Raw genomic sequence first — 27698 nt, forward strand, 5'->3', positions numbered from 1 at the left:
GGAGGGTCTTGTTGCCTGGATACCGCGCTCGGGCGTCCCTCTCTGGGCTGAGCGGAGGGGCAGGGAAGAATGGACGGCTCCCACCGCGCTAACGTGCTGGTTACCTCGTGTCTCAAGACCCCGGTGGACCCCCACACTAAAGCCCCTGTGACTCTGTACGAGAGGGAGAGGGCTGCTCGCCGCATGGACAACAGGGACTATGAGAAAGAGGTGGGTTAGGAGAGCTAGCTATAGCTAACTAGCTAGTTCTACACCTGGAGTTCAGTAGCATTGTAGTTGGCAGGGGTTGCTAATGTGACTCTGCAGTCCCCAAATAACTACTATTGGCTAATAAATAGGAGAAAAACTTTACTAACTTTGATGAAAGTCAGTGTAAAAAGATTTTAGATTTATATATATGTTTATTTTGTAGTGCTGTGCAGAAATTTGAGGCAATTTGAGGCACCTGAGCACATTATTTACTTGTAGAAACTCCAGATCCCATTAAAACATAGACATAAACACAGCAAAAAGGAGCAAGAGCTTCTCATTCTGAAGAAAGTAGGTCAGAGCTTGGGTCCAGGTTTCTCCTGGACGCCCCCCCAGTCCAGCCAGCACAGGGTGGACGTGTTCAACTCCATCAGCAGCTCACAAAACCAGCAGATTTACCAAACCAGGTGTTGGATGATCACTATATATAATAATAGACTCCATGAGGAAAATCTTGGAGATGTTTTAATGTTAATAGTGATGAAAAAACACCTTGACTTTTTTAGGAAGGCCATCAGTATTGATTCTGGACTGAATAACCAGATTGGGAGATTTTATTCAAATAGTCAGAGAGGACTATAGTACATATTCTCTGGGTCTTAGTGAATGTACTTGGGTCAGGCCTGTAAGGCGTGCAGTAATATGAGTGACTGCTCTGAGACTGTAAGCTCATTATCTGCTGGTCTGTTTGCTGGGGGCAGCAGATGGCAGATTGAGTGTCCTTCAGTAAAGACAAGGCTAGAAACAATAGCTTCACGTCTAACAGGTGCTAAAGGGCATGTGCATTTACCAGAATCTGATTTTAGGTGACAAAACATATCTTTATGTAGAAAGAAAAGTAGTTATTAGGCATAAATATATATATATTGTGCAATATCATTGGAGCTATTCTGTAGTTAACATGTCTTAGGAAGGATTAAGGGGAGGGTTCGAATGGGAGAGCCTGAGGTTAGCTCAGACACACAGTTGCAAACCATTGCAAATTGGGTCTATTAGCAAAATAAGACCAATAAACCAATTTCAGTATATCAACCCCCCTCAATCGAATCCCTCATAACGGCTTACATTCACAAATCAGGTGGCAAATCAAGAGCTTCATTAGTTGCTTCAGGTTCAACACATCAAATATCCAGACTGGCTCAGGAGGGGTTTGTCGACTGTGATGACAAACTGTGATAGAGTTATCCAAAAAGTTCAGAGAAGAGATCATCGCTTTGACAAACGAAGAAAAGGAGGCAGTCTCCTGACTTGAACCTCACAGAAAATCTTTGGTGGGATTTGAAGAAGGTGGTTGCAGCAGCAGACCCAAGAATATTAGTGAACTGGAGGCCACTGCTCATAAGGAATGGGCTAAGATTCCTCAGAAATGCTGGTAGAAGCTGGTGTCTGGCTGAGCATCCCGTCTGCAGCAGGTCATTAACAGTAACAGTAAAAGGGTGCTTAAGACGTAACAGGCTGTAACAGGGCAGAACCAGGCAGGTTTGTAGGATCCATGTTCATCATCATCCATAAAACAACCAAGAAGACAAACAGTGAGAAGTAAGAGCAGCAGGTGCCGCTGGAGTGGGGACGGAAGCGGCTGGCATCGCTGGCCCTGGAGCTGGGTGGGCAGCACTGAGATGGGAGGCACCGGCTTGCTTGTGCTCTCCAGAGCACATAGTGAAGCTGTGGAGGCAGGCTCTTGCTCACTAGGGCTCTCCGGAGGGCTGAAAAGTATTGTGCCGTCTGTACAGGCCCTGTGTGTTGACCCTAAATCTCACCTTTTCTCTTTTTCTACAGATAGAGTACGACTCCGGCTCAGAGCTGGGAACTTGTGACCCTCCGGCTAAGGACAGCAGCCCTCTGCTGATAAAGGACTACCGGGTAACTGGAGATCACATTGACCTGCGCGAGTTCTACTTCTCTAACGAGGAATACTACCGCAAACTGGAGCAGCTGAAGAAAGCTCACCTCCGCACCATGGCTGAGCTGGAGCTCATGTACCGCAAGAAACTTGAACTGAAGGGCGTGGTGCCTCTGGACAGTCCTGAGAGAACCAATCAGTGAGTGCTGATTAAAAAAATATTCCTATGTTGTATTTACAGGTATTTGTCCAGATTCTCTGGGGTTTAAGGGGTTAAATTGTTGATTTGTTGATTGCTGCTCCTGTTTCTTATTGGGAGCTTTGGCTGGAGCTAAAGTAATCATGCCTTGTCATTGGGTGTCCTTCGATAGGCTTCAGTGGGGAGGGCCCAACCTGCTGCTCCTAGGCAACTTGAAGAAGGCCCACTCCGCTCACGAGCTCAGGAGAGGCTCTGCCTTTCTAGACACGGACGACGAGGACCCTGCCGCTGATGATGAGCGGGGTGACCACAATAACCACTGCATTGAAAAAGGCCTCCTTGTCTTGCCCAAAGAGCGCATCAGGACCATGTGGCAGGACTTCAACGTGGACAAACTGTCCCCGCGGCAGCCCTTCGCAACCTCGACCCAGAGCCATCCGGGAGGCCGTCGAGCGCCAGCACGGCGAAAAGTCAAAGTCAGAGCTCACAGGTCGAAGAAGCACAAGCAGGCAGATGAGGAGGAGGGCTGGCGTCTGCGGGTGACGGTGCCCAAACCTTTCCGCATGATGCTGCGGGAGGCGGAGCGCAAGAGGAAGGGCATCAAGTCTCGCTCGGAGATCGAGCGGGAGAACGCAGAACTGCGGCAGCAGCTGGAGGAGCTGACTGAGTGCCAACGAAAGTTTCGGGCCAGTTCTGTGCCAGCGCACGTGCGGCTGCCACTGTACGAGGAGCTGCAGGGAAAAGACGAGGAGCGACGGCGCCACCTGCGAGCCGGGGAACAGCAGCGCCTTCGGACCACCCAGAAACCCTTCAGCTTTTTAGAGCGGGAGCGCTTGAAGAAGGAGCAGAAGGAGACGCAGCTTCAAGAGCAGATGCTCCTGGCCGCCAAGGAGGAGGAGGATCGGAGAAGGCGCCCGTTTCGGGCCAAACCCGTCCCCAGGGTAGTCAAGGAGGCTGCATCAGGCGAGCAGCAGAAAGAGGAGCAGCTCTATCGCTCCATCAAGATGCAGATGCGAGCGAGAGAGTTGCTGCTGAGCTCTTCAATGCCTCCTAGCATGCTAGCCAAGCGACTCAGTCAGCGACAGGCCCAGAAAGCTGCCGCCCAGGATGACCAACAGTCCGAGAACAGCCATCGACCCAAAATCAACACTCAGGTGCCCGACTTTGATGCCAGCTACAAGCAGTTCCAGAACCAGCTGGCTAGCAAACGGGACGTGCGGCCGGTGACAGCCTGTGAACCCTTCCAGCTTCGCACTGCTAACATCGCCTCACACAAAGAGCGTGTCATTGCTGACATCGAGGCCGAGAGAAGGAGTCCCCGGGCAACCCGCTGGCCCTTCATTGCCCCATCCGCCCTGTCGCCCAGAACACCCTCGTCCTCCGTCTGCTCGTCACTGTCGGGGAGCCAGGAGTGTCTGCCGGCCAAAATCACGGACGCAGCCAAGAAACGTCAGGAGGCTGTTAGGTAACCCGCACCTATCTGCTCAGGTTACGAGGCTTCGTAGAGCTCTGTCTCTCTCTCTCTCTGTGTCTGTGTGTCTGTGTGTGTGTGTGTGTGTGTGTGTGTGTGTGTGTGTGTGTGGATCAATTTAAGTGTTCCCATACCTCATGTACCCCTTAAGGCCCCAACAGACCCCAACAACCCCTGGTATTCCTTGATGTGGCTTACCTGTGTGTGATTGCTGGTAGACTGTAGAACGTTCTCACCTGATCACAGTGTTCTAGATTGTTCTACCATGGTTCCACAAGGCAATGGTTCCACATAGAACCATAACAACTCATGAATACATGGATGCTTTACCGATTCTTTGCCTGGCTAAGGCGTTCCTTGAATTGGCCCAAATCTTCTTTGGCATTATATGGTTCTATATGGCACCAAAAAGGGGGTTCCACAATTGTTCTCAGTACTATATGGAACCTTTGTAGAATGTTCTCCCCTATCCATGTTGTTCTTGAATGTCCTCCCCTTTCACAGTGTTGTACGATTCTTCAGGGGTTCTTTAGTAAGGGCAGTGGTTCTAGATTGGACAATGAGAACTTAAATGGTTATTTGCCATCAAAGGCAGGAAACCTCTTGTAGAACTGAAAGGGGTCTACTAAACTCCCCCTATACTGCTCCACACCAAAACCAGCACCCCAAAGTGAACATCTCCCTCCCTGCTGTCTTGTCGTAGTTTCCAGCCGTCATCGGATCCCCCTCCCCTCACCCAAGCCGTCAGTCCAACCCAGAGAGCAGACTCCCCTCTCCCCTCTGAGCAGGAAGGTTCTAGAGCAGAGGAAGAAGGCTGAGGAAGAGGAGGAGCGATGGAGGGAGAGACAGAGACAGAGGGAGAAGAAGCTGCAGAAGGTGATATCGAAGCGAGCTCAGGCCAACGACCCCCATGTGGCCCTGGCACAGACATGCCAGTCCAAACTCAAAGAGTTCAGGTATCCACACTCACTCAGCCTGTGCCTGAGAATTATGGGTATTGTAGTCACTTGGTAGGGGGATGCAGCAGATAACTGTACGTAGTTCTTTTGAACTTGGTCCGCCAGGTGGTGCTCTTTTGAAGATGGTAGCATTCCCATAATCATGTATGCTTGGGGTATGCAAGAATGGGTACTTTCGCTTCTGGGCTCCCCCTACGGTTGGGGGGTGTATTTCACGCCACTGTAAATACAAACCACGCTTTGAGCGCCCCCTCATGGACAGCTGTAAAAGAATAAACATGTTTGATAAGCAAGGTGTACCCATGTTTTCTATTTGTGTGTGTGTGCGTGTGTATGTGTATGGGTACAGGAAGCAAGAACTGCAGAGGCGCAGAGAGTACCTAGAAGAGATGAAAGAAATTCAGGAGAGAGTGAAAAGCAGACCCCTGTTACTGGAACAGGTAGCACAGGTCAGCTACCACCCCCCCCCCTCCTATCTACACTATATAGACAAAAGTATTGGGACACCTGTTCATTCATGGTTTTGAAATCAAGGGTTTTTAAAAAGAGTGTATCCTGCTTTTGTTGAAGTAACTGTCTCTACTGTCCAGGAAAGAAGGCTTTCTACTAGATTTTAGAGGAGCATTGCTGTGAGGGTTTGATTGCATTTAGTGATGAAAGCATTAGTGAGGTCAGGATGTTGGATGATCACCACCCCACCTCATCATCCCCAACTCCCCGACTCATCTCAAAATAATTGGATGGAGCACCACCATCCATCATTCCAGAGAACACTGTTAGTTCCACTGCTCCACAGCTCAATGCTGGGGGGCTTTATACCCCTCTAGCCCACGCCTGGTATTAGCCATGGTGCCTATGGGTTGGTGTTTATCTGCTCCAGAGAGTCCTACTCTATTAGTGATACAGGGATTAGACAAGCTGTGTATGTGCATTTGCACATCAGCATCAGCAATGGGTGCAACTTAAAGTAGCTGAATACATTTATTAAGGGGTTGTCCACAAATATTTGGACACATTGTGCATTTATCTGTCTGTCTGTCTGTCTGTCCTCCCATCTCTGTTGTATTGTAATGAAAGTGAAATAAGAATGGATAATGGTGTGTGTGTGTGTGTGTGTGTGTGTGTGTGTGTGTGTGTGTGTGTGTGTGTGTGTGTTTATGTGCAGATGAACGCTAAGCAGGCAGCAGAGAAGCGCTACGCTGAAGCTTTACGTGGGTGTGGTCTGAACGAAGGCTTTGTCAGCAGTAAAGCACCCAAGAGCCCAATACACACACGTGACTCCACGCCCAGCAATCTGTCAGACAGATACACTCCACACACACTCAGGTCAGCATCAGTATACATTGATAGTACTCTGAGCCTGTGGGACCGTCCTGTCCCTTTAAGACTGATACACTATAAACAAAAGTATTGGGACATCTGCCCATGCATTAAAAAGCCTTTCTACTAGATTTTAGAGGAGCATTGGTGTAAGAATTTGATTGCAGTCAGCGGCGAGAGCATTAGTGAGGTCGGGATGTTGGATGATGAGCACCACCCCACCTCATCATCCCCAACTCTCCAACTCATCCCAAAAGTATTGAATGGAGCACTATTATTTCCATGGCATGGCGGCCTGTTACCCCTCTAGCCCACACCTGGCATTAGGCAGCATGGTGCCAATAGGTTCATGATTATCTGCCCCAGAGAGTCCTATTCTATTGGCAATGCTTCTCTACAGGGACTAGACAATGCAATGGGTGCAACTTAAAGTAAAGTAATGTTCAATGCATTCCTTAAAAGGAGTGTCCGCAAACATTTGGACATGTAGTGTGTCTGTAATCAAGTCCTGATCTGATTGGCTGTGTATTGCGCGTCTTTCAAAAAGCAGTCTGGACTGAAACACTGCTTATAACTTCAGAGTAAATGGGCGGGGCTAGGAAAGTGAGCTGTTTTTTTATGACATCACAAAAACTGTAACCTCAAAACAGGCTGCTTTTGCAGCTTAGTTCATGTATATGAATTTAATTTATGGATTGTAAGACTACCTGTGATCTGTATGATATGGGCCCCTTCAACGTATGGTCATTTTTATTTAGGAGGTACATGATGTTTATGTGTGTTTTTTGCTGGTTTCCTCAGAGAGCTGGCTGATGCTGGTAGTGGTGAAGACTCTTTGCCTGGTGATTATCCTGCTGATTACGAAGACTATGAGCAGGACATCGAGGCTGAACTGATGGACGGAGAGAACGAGAAGGAGGAAGAAGATGACCAAAGTGACCCTGAGGAGATTTTTAATCGAGATTTTGCATACGCTGATGATGATGATGATGATCAGGACAATGATGGCAGTGACGACAATGATGATGAAGGAAGCGACTTGAGTCAACATAGCAAAAACAGTGGGGGGAGTGGAGAGGGGGGAGGAGGACTCCTTAGCCCTCCAAGGGATGGAGGGAGGAAGAGCGAAGACGGGGAAAGCAGGCAGAGTGGTCGGGCCTCCTCCTCCTCCTCTGGCAGCGAGAAGAGGGAGTAAGAGTAATGAGGAGGAGGAGGAGGACTGAATATATGACTCTGCACGACTCTTCAGGACCCCTTGTGGTGGAGGATGGGACTGCATGTAAAGTTTAATTTGATCAGTTGATAATCATCATAAATTTTAATATAAAAAAAATCACTACATACACTATTAATGTACTATAACTTTACAGATATAAACATTTATAGCATGATGTGCGCATATATTCGGAACATATGTGGACAAATATGAATTCTCTTATTTTATTATCTTAATATTAATCAACGACATAATAAAGCTCTCCTACAGTTCACAGCTGCACGTGTCCATGTTGTGTCCTGACTTTACCTCAGTTTTAATTATGAGTTATTATGAGATATCTCATCACTGTTTACTACACAGCAACCCTACTATTATATGATATTCATCACTCTTCCTCTAAATCGTAATTGGGCGTGCTGCATCGTCCGGGCTGCAATAACACCGCCAACGAACCCCACGAGTTGCAGGACATCGTTGTCGGCATCTCAGTAATTTTCCATCCCCAACTCAGTCCAGCCCACATGGCACTGAAATGCATGGGTCTTCAATGCAGCCCGTGCTTGGGCCCCGCTAGAGGGACGAAATGTGAGCGACGGAGGCGCCGTCCAATGGGAGCCGCCGCCCGCCGCTCAACGCAGGGGCGGCCAGCCAATGGCGTGCGGCGGGGGGCGTGTCCACAGTCCAAATTTTACGCGGCGCCACGGGCTGAAAACTAAACCGAGATGGAATATCCCAGTCTGAACCGGTTTCAACCGGTCTTGGGTTTGATGCACTAGATGAGAGAAGCGCTTGCTCACAGACTCTTTTGCAGACTCCTTGCTTTTAAAACCACGGTTTTTGGGGCACAGATGCAAAAATAAACCAAACGCCTGCTTTTGCTTGGTGGTTATATAGCATAGTTAGCTGGCTACCGTGTTAGCCATGTTAGCTAGCGAGCTAGCCTAGAAACTACTACTACTACTACTATCATCAGTGACAGTCCGAGCTGAGCTGAGCTAAGCTAAGCTAAGCTAACTTGGCTACAGGGGGTCAGGCTCATCTGTGGACTTGGACTCGCAGTTAGAGCTGATTATTATTATTATTATTATTATCATAATTATTCTATGTCTAGCTCTATTATTAGCCGGTGCCTGGCTTCGGTTTAGTGCTGGTGTTCAGCGGAGAGAGAGAGAGAGTGAGTTAGCTAGCCTAGCTTAGCTTAGCTTAGCTAGCTGGTAGCCTGCCTGCATTACGCCGTGTGATCAAGTGCATTGGGGGCTACGGCAACGTTAGCTTAGCTAGCTGTAGCATCTCGCTAGTGTTAAAGTGTCTCAGCGTTGCGAGCTTCAGAGCGTAAAGTGGCATTTCAACGAGAGGAAGAGTGTTTGATAAAGCAGGTAAGTGGCTAGCAAGCTAGCTAGACCTCACTGGCGTTAGCGTGAAGACGTTAGCTTAGCTTAGCTATCTAGCTAGCTAAATGTTTTGATGGTTAAAGAAAAAAGTTGAGCTAAAGTGCTGCTGCTCAGCTTGTGGTTTACTAATCTAGCTAATAGCTGGCTAGCTACTTTCACATGGGACTGCAGTAGTTTGCTGTATGTGTAGCTAGCTGTCTGTTAGCTATCTAATTCTGGAGCTGCCTCATGCTAGCTAATCACAACGAGTTTGTCCTCCAGACCGGACGCCCTGTCTGCAGAGCTCAAGCCTATTAGCTAACTAAATAGCCTGTTTTATTTAGTATTATTAGTATTATTATTATTATTGGAGTGGGAGAGCACGTTGCGCAGCTGCTGGGTCGAAATGCATGGGGTAGCAGCAGCATGCTAGCTAGCTCGCTAGCTAACTAGCCAACAACTTGGCGTGCTTTTAGAGGGAGGGGTCCATGTGAGTGTGTGCAGTCCTGTAGCCTACACAACATCACACAGTCCGTTGATGCTTTCATGTGGTTCTTGCTTCTTTTAGGGTCGTTGTTTACGTAATTCAGTGTCAGCAGTCAACACAAGCAACAAACAGCTTGTCAGCAGCAGCAGCAGCACATTCCCACCACCCCGTCACGTGGTTTGCGTTTGGGGCTGCTGTATTGTTGGTGGTAAACAGACCCCTACTCTGTTTACAAGTCCTCTTGTTGACAAACAGCTTGTTGTGTGTTTTTGTTTGTGTGTGTGTGTGTGGTTAAGTTCTCAGGTTTTAGTTTCGTCTGCTGCTGTCGTTTGCGTCCACTTCACTCCTGGGATTCATGGAATGTGTCTAAATCTTGGTCATGTCCCTCTCTCCAGCTCTATGCCAGCAGATATGACAATGTTAGCGGACCATACAGCCCGGCAGCTGCTGGACTTCAGTCAGAAGTTGGACATCAACCTACTTGACAATGTGGTCAACTCCATGTATTATGATGTTGGGTCCCAGGTAAGAGACAGTCATGTTAGTGGCACTGACTAATTATCATTTATTTATTCATTTTTATTTTATTTTTTCATTATTTTTTTTACAGACGACTTATTACTTAGCGCCATGTAAATAGATATGCAACGATCAGCCCTAACATTAAAAGTACTAACAGGTGAGGTTGATGATCCGGTTACAGTGGCACCTGTCAAGGGGTGGATATATTAGGCAGCTAGTGAACAAGTCAGTTCTTCAAGTGTTGGAAGCAGGAGGAATGGGCAAGCATGAGAATCTGAGCCACTTTGACGAGACCTAAGCTGTGAAGGCTAGAGGACGAGCATCTCCAAAACGATGTTCCCAGGTTATGTAGTGGTCGCTACCCACCAGAGGTGCTCCAAGGAGGCTGTAAGATAAGGTGCTTTTAATGTTGTGGCTGATCAGAGTATATTAAGATGCACACTGAATATGTTATGTGGAATAATTTATAATATACTGGCTGTGTTTGAAAGGTTTTAAATCTTTATGTTCCTTGAAGTCCACCTGAAACACCTATGTTTTTTTATATATTTTTTATTTGATTTTATTTGATCTTTTAAATATGATATTTGGATGTTAAGATGGATTGAAATAATACATAAAAAAATAACTTTCTGTAACATTACATACCAAATGCAGTGGAATAAATAAAGTGCAGATATTTTAGTTCAGTAGATCTGCCCATTCCAGTAAGATTTCCATTACTAGTGATGGTGGAGGAGGAGTGCTTTTGACAGTTAATATGCAATTGGCATGAAAATGGCATCAGCTGTGCACATATGTAAATACTGTGCATGACTGGGTTCTTCGGAGTCTGATTAGAAGGTGTCCATCACCTATTGGTTATTGACCCACCACCTATTGATAAGACTAAAGTGGGTGTCCTGAGAAGCAGTATACTGAGATCATCAAAATAATCATATTTTCAGCCATTCATGCAACATGCACATTTTATTTCCAGTCATTTTAGAGCATTTCTATTGGTCGGTTTCTCATAAAATTTTAGGAAAGTGTAAAGAACGACTGGCAGATGCTTATTATGTTAAAAAAAAAAAAAAAAAAAAAAAAGTAAAGTGAAAAAGTAGTGATATGAGGTTTTTGCAGGACCCCTACGATACACTTGTTAACACCAGGACAAGACTCAATAGATTTATCCTCTCTAATGTATCCTAGCAACGACTAGCACAGGAAGTCCTCACCAACTTAAAGGATCATCCGGACGCGTGGACCAGAGTGGACACCATCTTGGAGTTTTCTCAGAACATGAAGACTAAGGTATGCAGAGATTGATGTTTCTGGTGTGCTGTCTTTATTTAGAGTGTGTGTGTGTGTGTGTGTTGAAACACATCCTGATAATGTGCAGATAATGATTGTGGTGGTGACGGTGTGGTTTGTGCTGCCATAGCTGCTGTTGCACGCTGTGATTTTTCTAATAATACGACTCCTGCTGATCTGTTCACAGTACTACGCTCTTCAGATTCTGGAGACGGTCATTAAAACACGTTGGAAAATTCTCCCAAGGAACCAATGTGAAGGTAAACTCACCCGCACATACACTTACTTGCACAGATTGTAAATGCACCTGTCCTTGAAGGTAGTTCCTGATGACAATATTGTAGGCCCATTTTATATAATAAAAAAAAAAAATCCATCTTTCTGGGTATGTGTTAAGCAGCAGTACCGCACACTGTCCTGTAAATGAAACCCTGTCCTCTTACAAAGGCGTACTTGCGTTGGTTTGGTGTGCAAGTGCGTAAGAAAAAGAGGAAGATGAATGAAAATGCTGGCAATCTTCGTACCGCTGTGTAACCCTGAAACACTTTGGTAGCCCTGGCATTTCAACATATGCAGCAATAAATGAGTAACACTGTCTCAAATGATGCAGCTGCATGTAAACTTTGGTTGTTGTATGATAATCGGTTCTTTGTGTCGTAGGGATTAAGAAGTATGTTGTTGGGCTGATTATCAAGACTTCCTCTGATCCCGCTGTTGTTGAGGTAAGGTGCCATCTTCTGGTGTGTTTTGGTATTTGCTCTATTTTATGCCTGATGATCTGAGTTCATGTGTTGTTGATTTGTTGCAGAAAGAGGGAGTTTACCTGGCAAAGCTGAACATGATCCTGGTACAGGTGAGTGTGCAGATAGATGAATCTGCATACACTAATTTGTTTTTCAACATCAGGAATCCCCAGGGTTTCAGTTAGCCAGAAACTAAAGAACCTAAAACCGAACGATGTGCTTCTCAGATCTTGAAGCAGGAATGGCCGAAGCACTGGCCCACGTTCATCAGTGACATTGTGGGAGCGAGTCGCACCAGCGAGAGCCTCTGCCAGAACAACATGATCATCCTGAAGCTGCTCAGTGAGGAAGTATTCGATTTCTCCAGTGGACAGATGACGCAGGTCAAAGCTAAACACCTGAAGGACAGGTAGAGTACACACAGACAACTCTTAGAGATGTGTCATTGAGTTTCATAGTATTTTATAGTTTTATTCTGCTTTATGGATTGTCATTTATTTATTTATCATATTTTCAGTTCAAAAATTAATGTTGACTTTTTTTCCCCCTCCAGCATGTGCAATGAATTTTCCCAGATTTTCCAGCTTTGCCAGTTTGTCATGGTAAGTATGAAATAAACAAATAAAATGGGTAAACACTGATGAATTGGACTGTCTTTAGAGATGTAACAGTACGCAAAGTTCATGGTTCTGTTCACGCGATTGTCTGGATTTCACAGTTCTGTACAATGTGTAGATCAGTTAAATGCAAATGTATGAGGCTTCTTTTCATTTTTGAGCTGCTTTACAGTGTAAAAACAACTGCCTACAAAGCTGAAAAGCCTCTGTAGTGTTAAAAAAATATAAAGTAAATGGTGCTAATTGGGCTATAGTTAAACCTTAATCCCAATCCTCCCAAAGAATAGACTCCTTCTGGTTTGAAAGAAGCAGGCTGGTCCTCTAGCTTCTGTGTGTCGTTCGTACACCCCATAGGCGGAGGCCAGTCAGTTTGAGCTAAGCTTTGCGTAGTGTGAGGTTTCTGGGTGTGAATTGCATTTGTGAACTTTGGTACATCTGTACCATGACTGTTTGGGAAGAATATGTGCACCGTTACACTTCTAACTGTGATGTGTAAATATTACAATGTAGTTCTTGATTGTTTATTTCTGTTCTCTTTGCAGGAAAATTCCCAGAATGCTCCGTTGGTCCACGCCACACTGGAGACCCTCCTGCGCTTCCTTAACTGGATTCCACTGGGTTACATTTTTGAGACCAAACTCATCAGCACCCTGGTTTACAAGGTAGGTAACGTGTCGTGATGATGTTCTTCAGAATGCAAAGTACACCCTCTCACAAAGGCGCATTTGCATTGGTTTTGCTTGCAACTGCGTAAGAAACAGAGGAAGATCATGCAGAGTGCTGGCTGTTCTTTAATGGCCGTATGCCACCTGCATTATGGCACAGCTGACACTCCAACACAGACCTTAGTTTTTGTATGTGGTTTAGATAAGACTGTTCACTGTCCACTTGATATACTTCTGTTGATAAATGTGTGTGTATATATGATGAAGTGGGACACTGTTGACCTGCGAAGATGGCGTTTTCTAATATGGCTTGTGTGTGTTCTGTTAGCCCATACCACCCACTGCTGAATACATTATTTAGCTACACTATATGGACAAAAGTATTGGACCCTCCAATTTAGTTTATTCCAAAGGTTATTAAAGAGAGTAACTGTCTCTACAGTCCAGGGAAGGCTTTCTGCTACGTTTTGGAGCATTGCTGTGAAGATTTGATTGCATTCAATTGAGCATGTTATTGAGTTTAGGGTGTTGGAATCACCACCCCAACACATTCCCAATTTAAGTGTTGTGGGGGGGCAAAATTGTGATATCTGTAATATTAAATACAGTGATTTTCACCAGATATCACTGATTCAGCATGTCACAGTGTAAATAATGCGCTTTGTGTATTACAGATTTAAGTAAAATGAATAGTATCGGGCAGATACCTTCCGTCTGAGACGATGTATTGTGCAGCTCTAGCTCCACAGCTTGGCGCCAGTGGCTACAAGGAGTCATATTGGCTGAATCACAGACAGGCTGCTGGTGGTCTATTGGTTTTAAGGTGTTTGTTGTTTGTAATTCTGTTCGTTTTTGTTTCTCAGTTTCTGAATGTTCCAATGTTCCGAAACGTGACTCTGAAGTGTCTGACCGAGATCGCAGGCGTGAGTGTCAATCAGTACGAGGAGCAGTTCGTCAGCCTCTTCACCCTGACAATGATGCAGCTCAAACAGGTAAGTCACAAACTCTGTCTCATTTTCTAAATGATCCTACAACTTTATAAAACTTGTTTAATGTAGTCCAATCTAGCCTTCAGAGTTCGCGTTGTTGTGGAGAAATGTAGTTAATTTACTTCAGTCTTCAAATTCATCTTGGAGGATTTTTGATCATTAAAGTTTCTTTATATTAAAAGAAAATGTTCATAATTCCCTGGTGTTCGATTTACAGATGCTTCCTCTGAATACCAATATTCGCCTGGCGTATGCAAACGGGAAAGATGACGAGCAGAACTTTATCCAGAACCTCAGCCTGTTCCTCTGCACTTTTCTCAAAGAGCATGGCCAGCTCATTGAAAAAAGACTTAATCTGCGTGAGACACTCATGGAGGTACACCCCTTTTTATTGTCTTATTCTCTCTTGCATTCACTCATTCACTATGCTGTCTCCCACTTGATCTGTAATGCTTCTTAATTCTGTTAAAAAATTCTTTTTAAAAATCCCCTTTTCCTGTGTATAGGCTCTCCACTACATGCTGTTGGTGTCTGAAGTGGAGGAGACAGAGATTTTTAAGATCTGTTTGGAGTACTGGAACCACTTGGCAGCAGAGCTGTATAGAGAGAGCCCCTTTAGCACCTCAACCTCACCCCTGCTCTCTGGGAGCCAGCACTTTGACGTGCCCCCACGCAGACACCTCTACCTACCTGTACTATCCAAGGTTGGTGCACACACACACATGCACAAATGGTTACACAAACATTGACCTGTTTGTGCTCTCAAAGGTGAATGTCCCATACCTCATGGGGATTTTAAAAATTAATAAATAAATACATATAGGCACTTTGCAGACATTGTATGTAATGTGTGTCAGATGCATAAATCTAAAGGTCAGTAGGTGGCAAGTGTGGGTCTAAAGTTGGCAATAGTAACACTGTTTAATGTGTCTCAGGTGCGTTTGCTCATGGTGAGCCGTATGGCTAAGCCGGAGGAGGTGCTGGTTGTAGAGAACGACCAGGGGGAGGTGGTGCGAGAGTTCATGAAGGATACAGACTCCATCAACCTTTACAAAAACATGAGAGAGACTCTTGGTTAGTAGGATGTAATCACCGTTGGTGGTTTTAAGAGTTTATTGCTTCAGAATATTATTTTACAGACATTTGGTGCATTTTTAACTGTAAATGTTAATAATAATATTAATAAAAATCACCTTTCTTCTTCCTCACCTTCTTCTGTAGTCTACTTGACTCATCTGGACTATGCGGATACAGAGCGGATCATGACGGAAAAGCTCCATAACCAGGTGAACGGTACAGAATGGTCCTGGAGGAACCTGAACACGCTGTGCTGGGCCATCGGATCCATCAGTGGAGCCATGCACGAGGAGGATGAGAAGAGGTTCCTTGTCACTGTAATCAAGGTGGTTATTCCTCCAAGTGCAGATCATTGTGCTCCGTTTTGAGACACAATCGAGTACTTGACCTGTACATGCATTTGCTGATGGTCTCCTGTATGTGTATGTTGTGAACTCCAGGACCTGCTGGGACTGTGCGAGCAGAAGAGGGGGAAGGACAACAAGGCCATCATTGCCTCCAACATCATGTACATTGTAGGCCAGTACCCACGATTCCTCCGCGCCCACTGGAAGTTCCTGAAGACAGTCGTCAACAAGTTGTTTGAGTTCATGCATGGTAAGTGAAAGTTGGAAAGGTTCTTGCAGACGAGGCTGCTAGTGCAACACGTGCATCTGTCTGTTGTGACCCCTCTCTCACCTTGTGTGTCCCTTTTCCTGTCTATCTCACAGAGACACATGATGGAGTTCAAGACATGGCCTGTGACACATTCATTAAGATCGCTCAAAAGTGCAGGAGGCATTTTGTGCAGGTGCAGGTGGGGGAGGTGATGCCCTTTATTGATGAAATCCTCAACAACATCAACACGATCATCTGTGATTTGCAGCCACAGCAGGTTAGTGTCCCTACTTCTAGCTCTGTATGTGAGTGAGGGACGTTGGTATTGGTATAAGACATAAGGCCTAAACTAGTCCCTACATTGTGCTAAAAATAACATTTAGCTGATTCTTCTTTGCAGGTTCATACGTTTTACGAGGCAGTGGGTTATATGATCGGCGCTCAGACAGACCAAGCAGTACAAGAGCACCTGATAGAGAAGTACATGCTGCTACCCAACCAGGTGTGGGATAGCATCATCCAGCAGGCCACCAAGGTGAGCGTTTGAAGGAACATGCGTCTAAGATGGGTTCCGTTCTCTCATCTGTATATTTTTACGTTTATGATCTTTAGCAGATGTTCTTATTGAGGCTCCCACTTCCACTGTCCACTTAGAAAATGTCCCTATCCCAGATGCTTCTTTTTCAACAAAAAAAAAACGTAAATACTGCCCGATACAATAGCCTGAGGCATGATGCTCAGCTGCTACATACATCTACTATAGTGAGCCTGAATATCAGTGACCCTTAAAGTAAGGCTTGAGTGAAATTACAAGCCTTATTTAGGAGCTCTTGAAAGGGATGGTGCTGTTTGAAGCCGGCAAGGGACCCAGTCATCAGGAGTTTGTCCCACCACCTCGGTTGGTTGAAGGATGGTGGGTTAAGCTGAGCTGTACTTGAAGCACAAAGGGTCCTTGTTATGGATCAGGTAGAGCAGGGCTGGACCAGTTTTGGCTCTGTAGGACAGCGTCAGGGTTTAGAATCTGATTGGCAGGTACACAACCTCAGTGAAAAGAGCGAGAGAGGGTAAAGGAGGGACATGGCTGTATTTGGGAATATTAAAGAACAGTCATGCTGGTGTGTTCTGGATCCGTTGCAAGGGCTTGATGGTACACCTAGAAAGACCAGACAAGGAGGGGGTTGCAGTAGTCTTGAGATGATTAGGGTGATGGAACAAGCATGTTGCAGAAAACTGTTGCATTGTTGTCTAGCTCCAGAGTAATCTTATAAGGTCTTGCTTCCAGAACGTGGACATCCTGAAGGACCCAGAGACTGTGCGTCAGCTCGGCAGCATCCTGAAGACCAACGTGAGGGCGTGCAAGGCTGTAGGTCACCCGTTTGTGGTGCAGTTAGGGCGCATCTACCTGGACATGCTCAACGTCTACAAGTGCTTGAGTGAAAACATCTCTTCTGCCATCCAGACCAACGGTGAGAACCTCAGCTGTTACACTTCAACCTCATTGGTCTCGTTATTGGTCAGGGGTCACCCTTAGCATTGTTAATTCTGTTAATTTTTCTTGTGTAGGCAACTGCACTCATATGCCTAGCTGTTGTCTTCATCCTTGTTCAGTATATTTGTAAGATTGTCAGTTTCTTTTGTTCTACTGTTGCAAATAATTGCCATACCTGTTATTTCTAATAAAACATATATTTCTCATGTTCTCTCTCTCTCTGTCTTGTTGTAGGTGAGATGGTGACGAAGCAGCCTCTAATCAGGAGTATGCGCACAGTGAAGAGGGAAACTCTGAAGCTCATCTCTGGCTGGGTCAGCCGTTCCAATGATCCTCAAATGGTATGAAATGTAAACACACACAAGCTCAATTTGTAATATTTATTAGAAATCACAGAACACATTAGAGCTCTGGGATTGAGAGAGAGTTTTTGCCGAAATGCAGTATTTGATAAAGGAAATTGTCCCTTCAAATGCTTGCAGCTTCTTCTGCAGCGTCTCTAAGGATGATTCAGCTTAGTTAGTCAATCAAAACAGCCACCAATTAATTTTTAATAAGGCATTTACATACATAGGATTTTCTGATAGCTCTTCAGAAGCTCCGCCACTCTGAGTAAAGCGATATATTGACCCTTAACAATAAGACAATGTTTGCCTCAGATGTATGAACCAACTCTCCTAATTTAATCTCTATGTAGTGCAGTACGCTGATAATCACGATGGTTATACACACACAAGCTAGTTTAGTTAGTTTAGAAAAGCGTTTTGCAGCTGCCTGTGCTGGTTACAGACTGTGCCTCAGCCTCGAATCAATGCGCATACTTCACACACTCTTTGTGCTTTTGATCGCCTAGAGCATAGCATTGCTGGCCTGGGGGAATTTATGGAAATGTTATTCTCAAAAATATGCAAAAATAAGCCTACGTAGGTTTTTAGACGACCACCTTGCTCCTCCAGGCTGAGAACAGATGCTTTTGTAGAGCAGAGTGCACCTTTGTGCTACTTGATGCACATGGACAAAAGTATTGGGACACACTTCTTAATCATTCAATTCATGTGTGTCATTTGGTTCTATTGTCACAGGGTGTGAATTCAAGCCCCTAGCCTTGCAGTCTGCCTTTCTTACACACATTAGTAAAAGAATGGGAGGTTCCAAGGAGCTCACTGAACTCCAGCGTGGTTCTGTATGTAACAAGTCAGCTGGTGAAATTTAGATCCCCCCTCCTAGATCTTCCTCCATCAGCTGTGAGTGGTAGTATTATTGAACAGTGGAAGCGCTTAGGAGGAACAGCTCACAGAGAGCAGCTTAGCCACCGAGTGTCTGTCAGACCACGTAAAGTTACAGAGCGGGGTCAGGGCCGAGTGCTGAGCAGAGGGCAGAAAAGTCTCCAACTGACTCAATACCTGCAGAGCTCCAGATCTGCAGCTGTTAGAGCTGCAAAGGGGGACCAGCTCCATTGTTGTTGTGTTTAGAATGGGATGTGTTAAAGCTTCTATAGGTGTCAGTAATTGCTTATGAGATCCATATGTCAATTGTCGACAATGTCTTTAACGTCTTGAAAAACAATTTTTAAAATGTATGTATTTTCTATGTAAAAATATTATTCCAAGCCATTCTGGAGTATTTCTATTGGTCCAGCCCATCACGTTTGATTTATTTTTTTGTATAAATATTATTAGTAATGTAATCAAGTCAAACAGAAATGTACACAGTAATAAATTTAAATATTTAACAAATAAGAGAAGTTAACAGCCCTAGGTTTCTTTAGTTCTGCTGATGACATTACTGCTTACCCCATCTATGTTTTTCTTCAGTAGTGGTGTTGTGAATATTTACATGTTAAAACTGCAGACTTTTAAGATCACCAGAAATGAATCCTTTGGCATGTTTAGCTCACCATTTACCTGTTTACCAACATTTGCTCTGTAGGGTCACGTTTTTATCATTTAAAAGGTTTGCATTGGTGGTTAACCCCTCTTTCGGGGTTTTTTTTTTTTTAGGTTGGCGAGAACTTCGTTCCTCCTCTGCTAGAGGCCGTCCTGATCGACTACCAGCGAAACGTTCCTGCTGCCCGAGAACCGGAAGTGCTCAGCACCATGGCAACCATCGTCAATAAGCTCGGGGCTCACATAACTGGAGAAATCCCCCAGATTTTCGATGCCGTCTTCGAGTGCACGCTGAACATGATCAACAAGGTTAGTAATGGTTTTACAATGTCCTTCATCTTCAGAGGTTCATATTTGCTGTTATTTTAAAACCTTGTCTTTACTTCATGCCTTTGGTCTTAAAACTAATCCTGTCTCCCCAGGACTTTGAGGAGTTCCCGGAGCACAGGACACACTTCTTCTACCTGCTTCAGGCAGTGAACTCGCAGTGTTTCCCTGCTTTCCTGTCCATTCCTCCAGCCCAGTTCAAGCTAGTGCTAGACTCAATCATCTGGGCCTTCAAACACACCATGAGGAATGTGGCTGACACAGGTGTGTGTTCAGTCCAAGAGTCTTCCCACGTCACATTAGTTCCAAAATTGAGCCTGGAGATACGATCACTAACAATACTGTGATGTGTGCTGTCTCTCCCACATCCCTCACATCCTTCGTTCCTTCTCAGGTCTGCAGATCTTGTACACTTTGCTGCAGAATGTGGCTCAGGAGGAGGCGGCAGCTCAAAGCTTCTATCAGACGTACTTCTGCGACATACTTCAGCATATCTTCTCTGTTGTCACTGATACATCTCACACAGCTGGTTAGTTAATAGGCAGAATTTAGCTGCCTTTTTTATTATTATTATTTCTCCCGTTTAACCTCAGTACAGGGGTTCGTCCCATACAACCCCAACATATCTGCTTTGAAACACATTAAAAATATAGTAGTGATTTAACTGGAGTTAAATATTCAAGCCTTAATGTTATGGGCATGATAACTGGGCTTTGCAACTGAAAGGGACTTTTGTTTTTAGTGGTAATTTTATTCGAAGTGGCAGTTCATCCAAACAAAGACTGAATAGATGCTTCAGCAGCTTCCATCTAAATGATCCACATGGTTCTTGTTAAACCTGAATTTCTTTCCTTCCCCTTTGTAACGGACAGGTTTGACGATGCACGCCTCCATCCTGGCCTACATGTTCAATCTGGTGGAGGAGGGAAAAATCAGTGTAGCTCTGAATACTGCTGCCCCTGTCAACAACCAGGCCTACATGCAGGAATATGTGGCAAACCTTCTGAAAACAGCCTTCCCACACTTACAAGAGTAAGACTGTCTTCTCCGATACGTTTTAGTTTGTGAAGAAATTGGGCAGTAATTACCAATTTGACCAGATTTGTGTCCTAATGTTTGGAGGCATCAGGCAGTGTTATGCAATGGACATCATGCTAATTTATTCAAGCCAAAGCTTGAAGAATTAACATTTTCCAAATTTCACAGTTCAGGTTTCAGAAGTGTGCGCTGTATCAGGAATTTCTGTAGGTCTCTCTTTTCTAATGTAAATGTATGGTGTTGTTATTTACAGTGCCCAGGTGAAGGTGTTTGTAACAGGTCTGTTCAGCTTGAATCAGGACATACCTGCCTTCAAAGAGCACCTTAGGGACTTCCTTGTGCAGATAAAGGTATGCTCTCCCCACACGTGCATCTTATTTCACACACTTGGTCACAATTTGGACTCCAGCCTGTATTGTTAAGATCAGATGGCCTCTTGTCTTTCCACCGGACAGGATTTGTGAATTTAGACATCACTTCATGATCATTTGCTGGAAAGCATGTGAATATGGGTCAAATCAAATGATCAAAAATGCTCAAATATTCAACATTAGTTTGCCCCTTAAGCATAAGTACAGGACAAAGACATGTCCTCAAAATATCATTTTTAAATGTTGTAAATATTACATAAGTACTTTTTCAAATTGTATAGATTCCTTTATTTACCTTAAAACTGTCAAATGGTGCATTTATTGAGTATTTTAATGTAATTTGATTGTATAAATAAGTATGTGGCTTGTTTGGGGCTTCAGTTTAATAACCACCCTGTTATTTTGACTTGGAATTGAACATGTTGATTGTCCTTTTACGGAAGTCTTGTAGCCTGGGGGAGGTTATAACATGCTCTGCTTTTATTGGCTGGTTTACGGCACCAGCACCGGGTCATGGAACCCACATATTGTAGTATTGTTTTAACATCGTAATCATTTTCTGGTCTTCCTGGATTGTTCTGCTGTCCCCTCTGTGTCCTCTCAGCGCATTGTGCTCTTAGCAAGCTGAAAGCGTGTGGCTGGTTAGCTCTTAGCCTTTCCCTCACTCAGCTCCCTGGGTTTGGCTTTCTGCAGGCTTAACAGTTTGAATAAATAACTTGTTTGAGGGACTCTAGTTTAGCTTTTCACATTGATGTGTGCAGAGTTTAAGGCTCCTCTTAAGCCATGGTCACAAGGCCTGGTTCATGTAGGATCTAGGGCTTTCACAGCGTGGGATTTGTGTAACTATTTGTGGGGGTGTGAATATAACGAGTCAAGACTGTGATGTAACAGTTATGGGATTTTAAAATTGGCTTGTTTTCTAGCTGTTTTTTGTTGTGTTGAAGCTTCACCCTGTCAGTTCCATGTACTGAACTCAATTATGTACTATAACATTTTAAGACCCTGCCTGATCTAGACTGTTTGTGTGTGTCTGCAGGAGTTTGCGGGTGAGGACACTAGCGACCTGTTTCTGGAGGAGCGCGAGGCGTCGCTGCGCCAGGCTCAAGAGGAGAAACACAAAATCCAAATGTCTGTGCCAGGAATACTCAACCCTCACGAACTCCCTGAGGAAATGTGCGACTGAGCTTTCGCGCACTTGTACAGTTTTTCATACAGGAAAGAACGGAATGGGGAGCTGGCAAAGCTCTGCGCAAGCGTGTGTGTATGTATGTATGTCTGTATGTATGTGTGTGTACAGAGAAAGAGGACAGTAGGCAGGAGAAAGAAGAGGAGTGTAAATTTTGACCAAATCAATGCCAATGTATAAATGAACCAGTCTGTCACCTTATTTGACCCCGGCAATTTCACATTAGTCCCCACCCACTTGTCATTTTTATGTGAGCAAAGTATGTTTTATATGGAGAGAGAGCTGTTAGACATCCCATGTTAATCAATTCAGGCTTGCTGTTTGGATGAGGTTTCTTTTTGCCCCCCTTAAGCATGAAGTTGACAAATTCTAAGGATTTTATCTTCATCCTTCAGCCCTTCAGTCCTTCAGCCCTTCTCATCTGGTTATTAATTTGTAAAATAGGTTGAATCAATCCAATAAAGAGAAGTAAGGAAGATATTTGCCCCACAAAGAGGAAGAGACTTATTTTCTCTTGAGTAGACATTGACCTGACATTTTGCTGCCCTTAAACCACAGCAAAAGAATGTGAGACTGTTGAGGATCAGTAATGAAAGATGCTGCTGTTTGGTTCCTTTTTTTTTTTTTTTTCTTTCTTTTTTTTTTCCTCTTTTTGTCGACGGTTTTGTTTGGGGCTTATATATTTTTGAAGCTGTGTGCGCGTGTGTGTGTGTGTGTGTGTGTGTTTGGGGGGGAATTACTGATTTTGTGCCCGTTTGATTGGAAGGAGTGGGTTCTAGACAGGTCTCGCCAACAGTGATGAAGGGTTTGTTCATATCGTCCTGTTTATAACGCTGTCTTAGTACTATGGGAACATAAAGTTGGATATTTTTACAAAAAAAAAAAAGTGAGTGTCTTTCTTGACTCACTTCGTGCAGCCGGCCTTCATGGTGGAGATCGAACATCTGTATTGATGAGTTTTGGGCTACCTCGGTCTGCAGCCACAAGCACAATCAATAAACACCAGTGATCCAGTCCCGCTCGCAGCCACTCAGGCCTAGGAGGAACACTTCCTCCACCATGTTTGACAGATATGTGACCTGCTACAGAGCAAGAATCCTTATCTGTTCTGGGCTGCACTGATGAATTCGGCTGATATCTGCTGAAAATTCTCTTGCCAAAAAAAAAACACATTTATTTTTGATGAAAACATTAAACTCATTTTTATATGGGGGGCTGGTAAGTAATTGGATGGGAGACCAGGAGACCGGGAATACCTGGTGCTGTAAGCTTTTAGGATTAAATGCATGACCTCATGGAGTGCAAGATCTTAAATTAAGATGGCCATACCAGCCAGAGAATGCCTGACCTTGTTTGATCTCAGAAGCTAAGCTGGGTTGGGCCTGGTTCATACTTGGATGGGAGACCACCTGGGGTGACGGGTGCTGTACACTTGCAATAGTATTGACAATATTGTGAAATGTGTACTAATGGCCAAACCAGTCTGACTTCGTTTGATCTCAAAAAATAATTTTTACCAGTTGTCAATTGGATCATCATTTCATGATGAATGGACCAATAGAAATGCTCAAAAATGACTTGAAATACAGTCTGGTTTTACTGACTTCCATTGAAAATTGCTGTAAAGCTGCAATTTTGGAGATACAAGGTTTTATTCAACAGTGCTGTGCATGGAATATGTATGGAGATAGTAGAAAAGAACATGGCTGAGAAGGGGTGAAAATATAATTTGATAGATAGACTATATGGACAAAAGTATTGGGACACCTGCTGGAGTAACTGTCTCTACTGTCCAGGGAAGAAGGTGGCTTCTATTAGATTTTGGAGGACCACTGCTGTGAATATTTGATTGCATTTCGTGACAAATGGTCAGGATGTTTGGTGATGCCTATCTTATCCCAAAAGTATTGGATGGAGCACTATCCATCATTTCATGCTCAATGCCGGGGGGATTTATGCCCCTCTAGCCTAAGCCTGGCATTAGGCAGCAGCATGGTGCCAATAGGTTCATGTTCATCTGCTCCAGGGAGTCCTATTCTATTGGCAGTGCTTTTCTACAGGGACAAGACAAGCTGTTTGTGTGTGTGTGACCTTAAGCAGAAAGTACCATCTTTCTCATTCCACTGCTCTCCTGGTCACACATTAAGCCTCACCTTGAACTCGGTTACACTGTTTAAGGGGATTTTCCACTTGCTCAATATGGGAGACTTTCAAAGTACTCTTCCAATCTTCTCAGTTGGTCCATCCAGCTTTAATTCAAGGGGTTTAACAAAAGTACTGCATGAGCTGTTTAGCAATACAACTATTTTTGCACTGTCCCTTCGTTTCCTCAGGCTTAAAAGTAACTGGACAATCGACCAATTATACATTAAAGGATCATTTGTAATACTTACATGCAAATCTATGCAATCAGTGACTGGCTGAAATCTGGATCTCATGTAATCCATCATCAAATGCTGAGATTCCTCCTGTGAGATGTTCTGCCAGGCCTTTAGTTTGTGGGTCTTCAGTAAGGGAGAAGCTGCTCAGTTGGGTTGAGGTCAGGTCTGGATTCTGAACATTTCCATTTCTTAGTGTTAAAAAGCTCCTGGGTTGCTTTTGTGGCATCTTTCAGGTCATTATCCGTCTGTACTGTAAAGCTCCGTCCTGTCAGTTTAGCAGGATTTGACTGAATCTGAGCAGAACGCAGAGCTCTACACACTTCAGGATTCACTCTGCTACTGCTATCAGCAGAACATCACCCATAAACACCAGTAAACCAGTTTCATTGGCAGTTATACATGCCTATGCCCTAACAGTACCTCCACCATGTTTGACAGATGATGTGGTATGCCTCAGATCATGAATCCGTCCTTTCCTGTTCTTGTTCCATGACAGATTTTTATTTTCAATATTTTCTGTCTTTCCTGTCTAAAATTCATGAAGCCATATTTATAGTCTTACAAAACTGAAAGAAGAATGAAATTCTGAAGTTTGGGGGTCAATCTATTAAAATAAAATACTATATGGCAAAAGAGAATTGCATAATTTGTAAAAGTAGATTAATTAGATTATTTTAGTGGCGTTAGGGGCATAATGCATTTGCTGAAAGTAGAAATGCTTTGTATAATAAAAAAAAGTTATGTATTATATATATAATGACCCAAAACACATTTATGCACTTTTGATGAAGGTGAAAATAATAATAATAATAATAATAATAATAATAAGTAAATAAAGTAATATATTACATATAATAATAATAATAATAATAATAATAATAATAATAATAATAATAATTTAAAAGCAATATTAAGGGTTAATCTTTTAAAATAAAATATAATACAGCACAAAATTTGTCATTTGTAAGCCAGACAAATTAGATCATACATATATATTACCACTTGCTTATATATATATACATAGTATATACATGTATAGATACAGTGATTTATTAGATTATTTTAGGAACATAATACATTTGCTGAAAGCAAAAATTCTTCAGATAGTTACAAAAAAAAGAATAAAATAAATGTATATATTTAAAAAATGATCGTTAAATATATATAACGGTCTAAAACATTTATGCACGTTTGATGAAGGTGAAAATAATAATAATAATAATAATTAAATAAAGTAATATATTACATATAATAATAATAATAATAATTTAAAAGCAATATTAAGGGTTAATCTTTTAAAATAAAATACAGCACAAAATGTGTCATTTGTAAGCCAGACGAATTAGATTATACATATAATCTTATATACATATATATATTACCACTTGCTTATATATATATATATATATACACATAGTATATACATGTATAGATACAGTGAAGAGAACTGCATGATTTATTAGATTATTTTAGGAGCATAATACATTTACAAAAAAAAGAATAAAATAAATGTATATATTTAAAAATGATCGTTAAATATATATAACGGTCTAAAACATATTTCTGCACGTTTGAAGAAGAAGAAAATAATAACAAATTTCATAATATAGCTAGTATAATATATAAAATAATCATTAAAAACATCTTACAATCTTAGTCAATCTTTCTAAATAAAAAAAGATACATAAATATTCTACAATTTGAAGAAATAATAATAATAATAATATAATCTTTTAAAATAAAATATAATACAGCACAAAATGTGTCATTTGTAAGCCAGACGAATTAGATTATACATATAATCTTATATACACATATATATTACCACTTGCTTATATATATATATATATATATATATATATACACATAGTATATACATGTATAGATACAGTGAAGAGAACTGCATGATTTATTAGATTATTTTAGGAACATAACACATTTACAAAAAAAAGAATAAAATAAATGTATATATTTAAAAATGATCGTTAAATATATATAACGGTCTAAAACATATTTCTGCACGTTTGAAGAAGAAGAAAATAATAACAAATTTCATAATATAGCTAGTATAATATATAAAATAATCATTAAAAACATCTTACAATCTTAGTCAATCTTTCTAAATAAAAAATATACCTAAATATTCTACAATTTGAAATAATAATAATAATAATTACATTGTCAGACGTTAATCTTTTGAAATAAAATAAAAGTTTCGTGTTCCGGACTTTTATATCGACGATCTGCTGGAGCTCATGATGATGAACGAGTGACCGCGACATCACGGAGCCGAGCGCTGCCGAGCTGGCCGAAGGAGACGAGGCGGAAAGAGCCGAAGTTCTACTGAATGTCGCCCCCCGTTTTCAACATGGCTGTTGTATGCGCTCTCTTCGACTCGACTCTCGAACAACTCCGTGCCTCACAACGCTGTGTCTGACCTCGATCCTTTGGGGGGGGGAAATACAGTCGTACGTTTCGCGTCTCCAACAAAAACACCCCCCTGCTCGCGCCCTCGGAACGATCCCTGAATCGGGCAGTCTCGCGGCGGGGCCTTTTCCTTTCTGCCCCCCGTTCCTTAAAAACAGCCAGCTGCCAGCATTCTGCCTCCATCAACAATTCCCAATGGTTTGAGCAGACTTTCCGCTGTCTTCTCTATTCTTCATGAACGATGTGCGAAAACTGCGCCGAGCTGGTGGAGGTGCTCAACGAGAGTAAGTGCACTTCTTACACACTGAAGTTTTATTATTATTATTATTATTATTATTATTATTATTATTATTTATTTGACTTCGCTCGCTTGGAGCAACTTGGTAAGCATATGGCTGGAGCTTTGTCTGAGGGTTGTCTCGTGTGTGCCTGCTAATCTGCTCTCTGCCACATTTAAGGCCTCCACAAAAGGCTGGGTCTCACCCCCAAATCTCGTCTTGCTGTGAATGTCATCTCCTCTTGCGGGGGGAGACCTGCTGTTCTCTACAGCCCGGCCTTCCCAGCCCTGCCGTGCGTCGGTCAGAGGGTGTCCGCTCGACAGCTCGACGTGCTGGGTAACGCACTGGGCTAGCTAGTTAGCTGGCTGGCTGTCTGTCTGGCTGGCTGCTGTTTATTTTGTTGATTTGCTCAGAGCAGCTCTTGCATAAACATGTATGCAGTCTAGCCAACATTGGCAGTGAGGTAGGGTAGCTGTAGCTGTAGCTGTAGCTGTAGCTAGCTGTCCTCCAGTTGTGTGTTTTGACACCAGGCCACATTGTGCCCAAAGTTGGAGCTCGACTTGTACGGCCTGGATGCTTAAAATCCGGGGGGTGTTTCGGTGCGTTTTCGTAAACAAGCAAGTGCCGGTGTTGTTCTGCTGTGTGTTAAACCCACAAACTACAGCTTCTGCGCTTTTATTAGCTGTGTTTTCAGT

General features: G+C 43.2%; 3 protein-coding genes across 4 annotated transcripts in view; all 3 read left to right on the forward strand.

Moving 5' to 3' along the window:
* The first annotated feature begins 69 nt into the window (after positions 1-69).
* Positions 70-7457, forward strand: fam161a (FAM161 centrosomal protein A). The gene is made up of 7 exons (XM_072657458.1): positions 70-210; positions 2029-2291; positions 2464-3756; positions 4551-4718; positions 5071-5170; positions 5887-6047; positions 6843-7457. The coding sequence occupies exons 1-7, from the start codon at positions 70-72 to the stop codon at positions 7234-7236; spliced, it is 2520 nt and encodes an 839-aa protein (XP_072513559.1). The 3' UTR covers positions 7237-7457.
* Positions 7458-8011: 554 nt separating this feature from the next.
* Positions 8012-22794, forward strand: xpo1a (exportin 1 (CRM1 homolog, yeast) a). 2 transcript variants are annotated; one of them, XM_072657367.1, is made up of 25 exons: positions 8012-8636; positions 9513-9642; positions 10831-10932; positions 11120-11192; positions 11593-11654; positions 11741-11785; positions 11903-12084; positions 12229-12277; positions 12835-12954; positions 13821-13949; positions 14164-14322; positions 14453-14650; positions 14882-15020; positions 15168-15349; positions 15464-15620; positions 15734-15897; positions 16021-16155; positions 16903-17086; positions 17344-17450; positions 19110-19304; positions 19418-19586; positions 19717-19851; positions 20195-20354; positions 20614-20710; positions 21768-22794. In XM_072657367.1, the coding sequence occupies exons 2-25, from the start codon at positions 9517-9519 to the stop codon at positions 21912-21914; spliced, it is 3216 nt and encodes a 1071-aa protein (XP_072513468.1). In that variant the 5' UTR covers positions 8012-8636; positions 9513-9516; the 3' UTR covers positions 21915-22794. The 2 variants fall into 2 exon arrangements, with proteins under 2 accessions (XP_072513468.1, XP_072513466.1); XM_072657365.1 differs by lacking the exon at positions 8012-8636 and having other exon boundaries at positions 8803-9642.
* Positions 22795-26597: 3803 nt separating this feature from the next.
* usp34 (ubiquitin specific peptidase 34) overlaps positions 26598-27698 on the forward strand; it is a 70441-nt gene continuing 69340 nt past the window's right edge. The window contains exon 1 of the mRNA XM_072657812.1: positions 26598-27009. Within this exon, the coding sequence (XP_072513913.1) occupies positions 26967-27009 (43 nt within the window). The 5' untranslated portion in view covers positions 26598-26966. The remainder of the gene's footprint in view (positions 27010-27698) is intronic.

Source organism: Salminus brasiliensis, chromosome 15 (genome assembly GCF_030463535.1).
Source record: "Salminus brasiliensis chromosome 15, fSalBra1.hap2, whole genome shotgun sequence".
Classification (NCBI taxonomy): domain Eukaryota; kingdom Metazoa; phylum Chordata; class Actinopteri; order Characiformes; family Bryconidae; genus Salminus; species Salminus brasiliensis.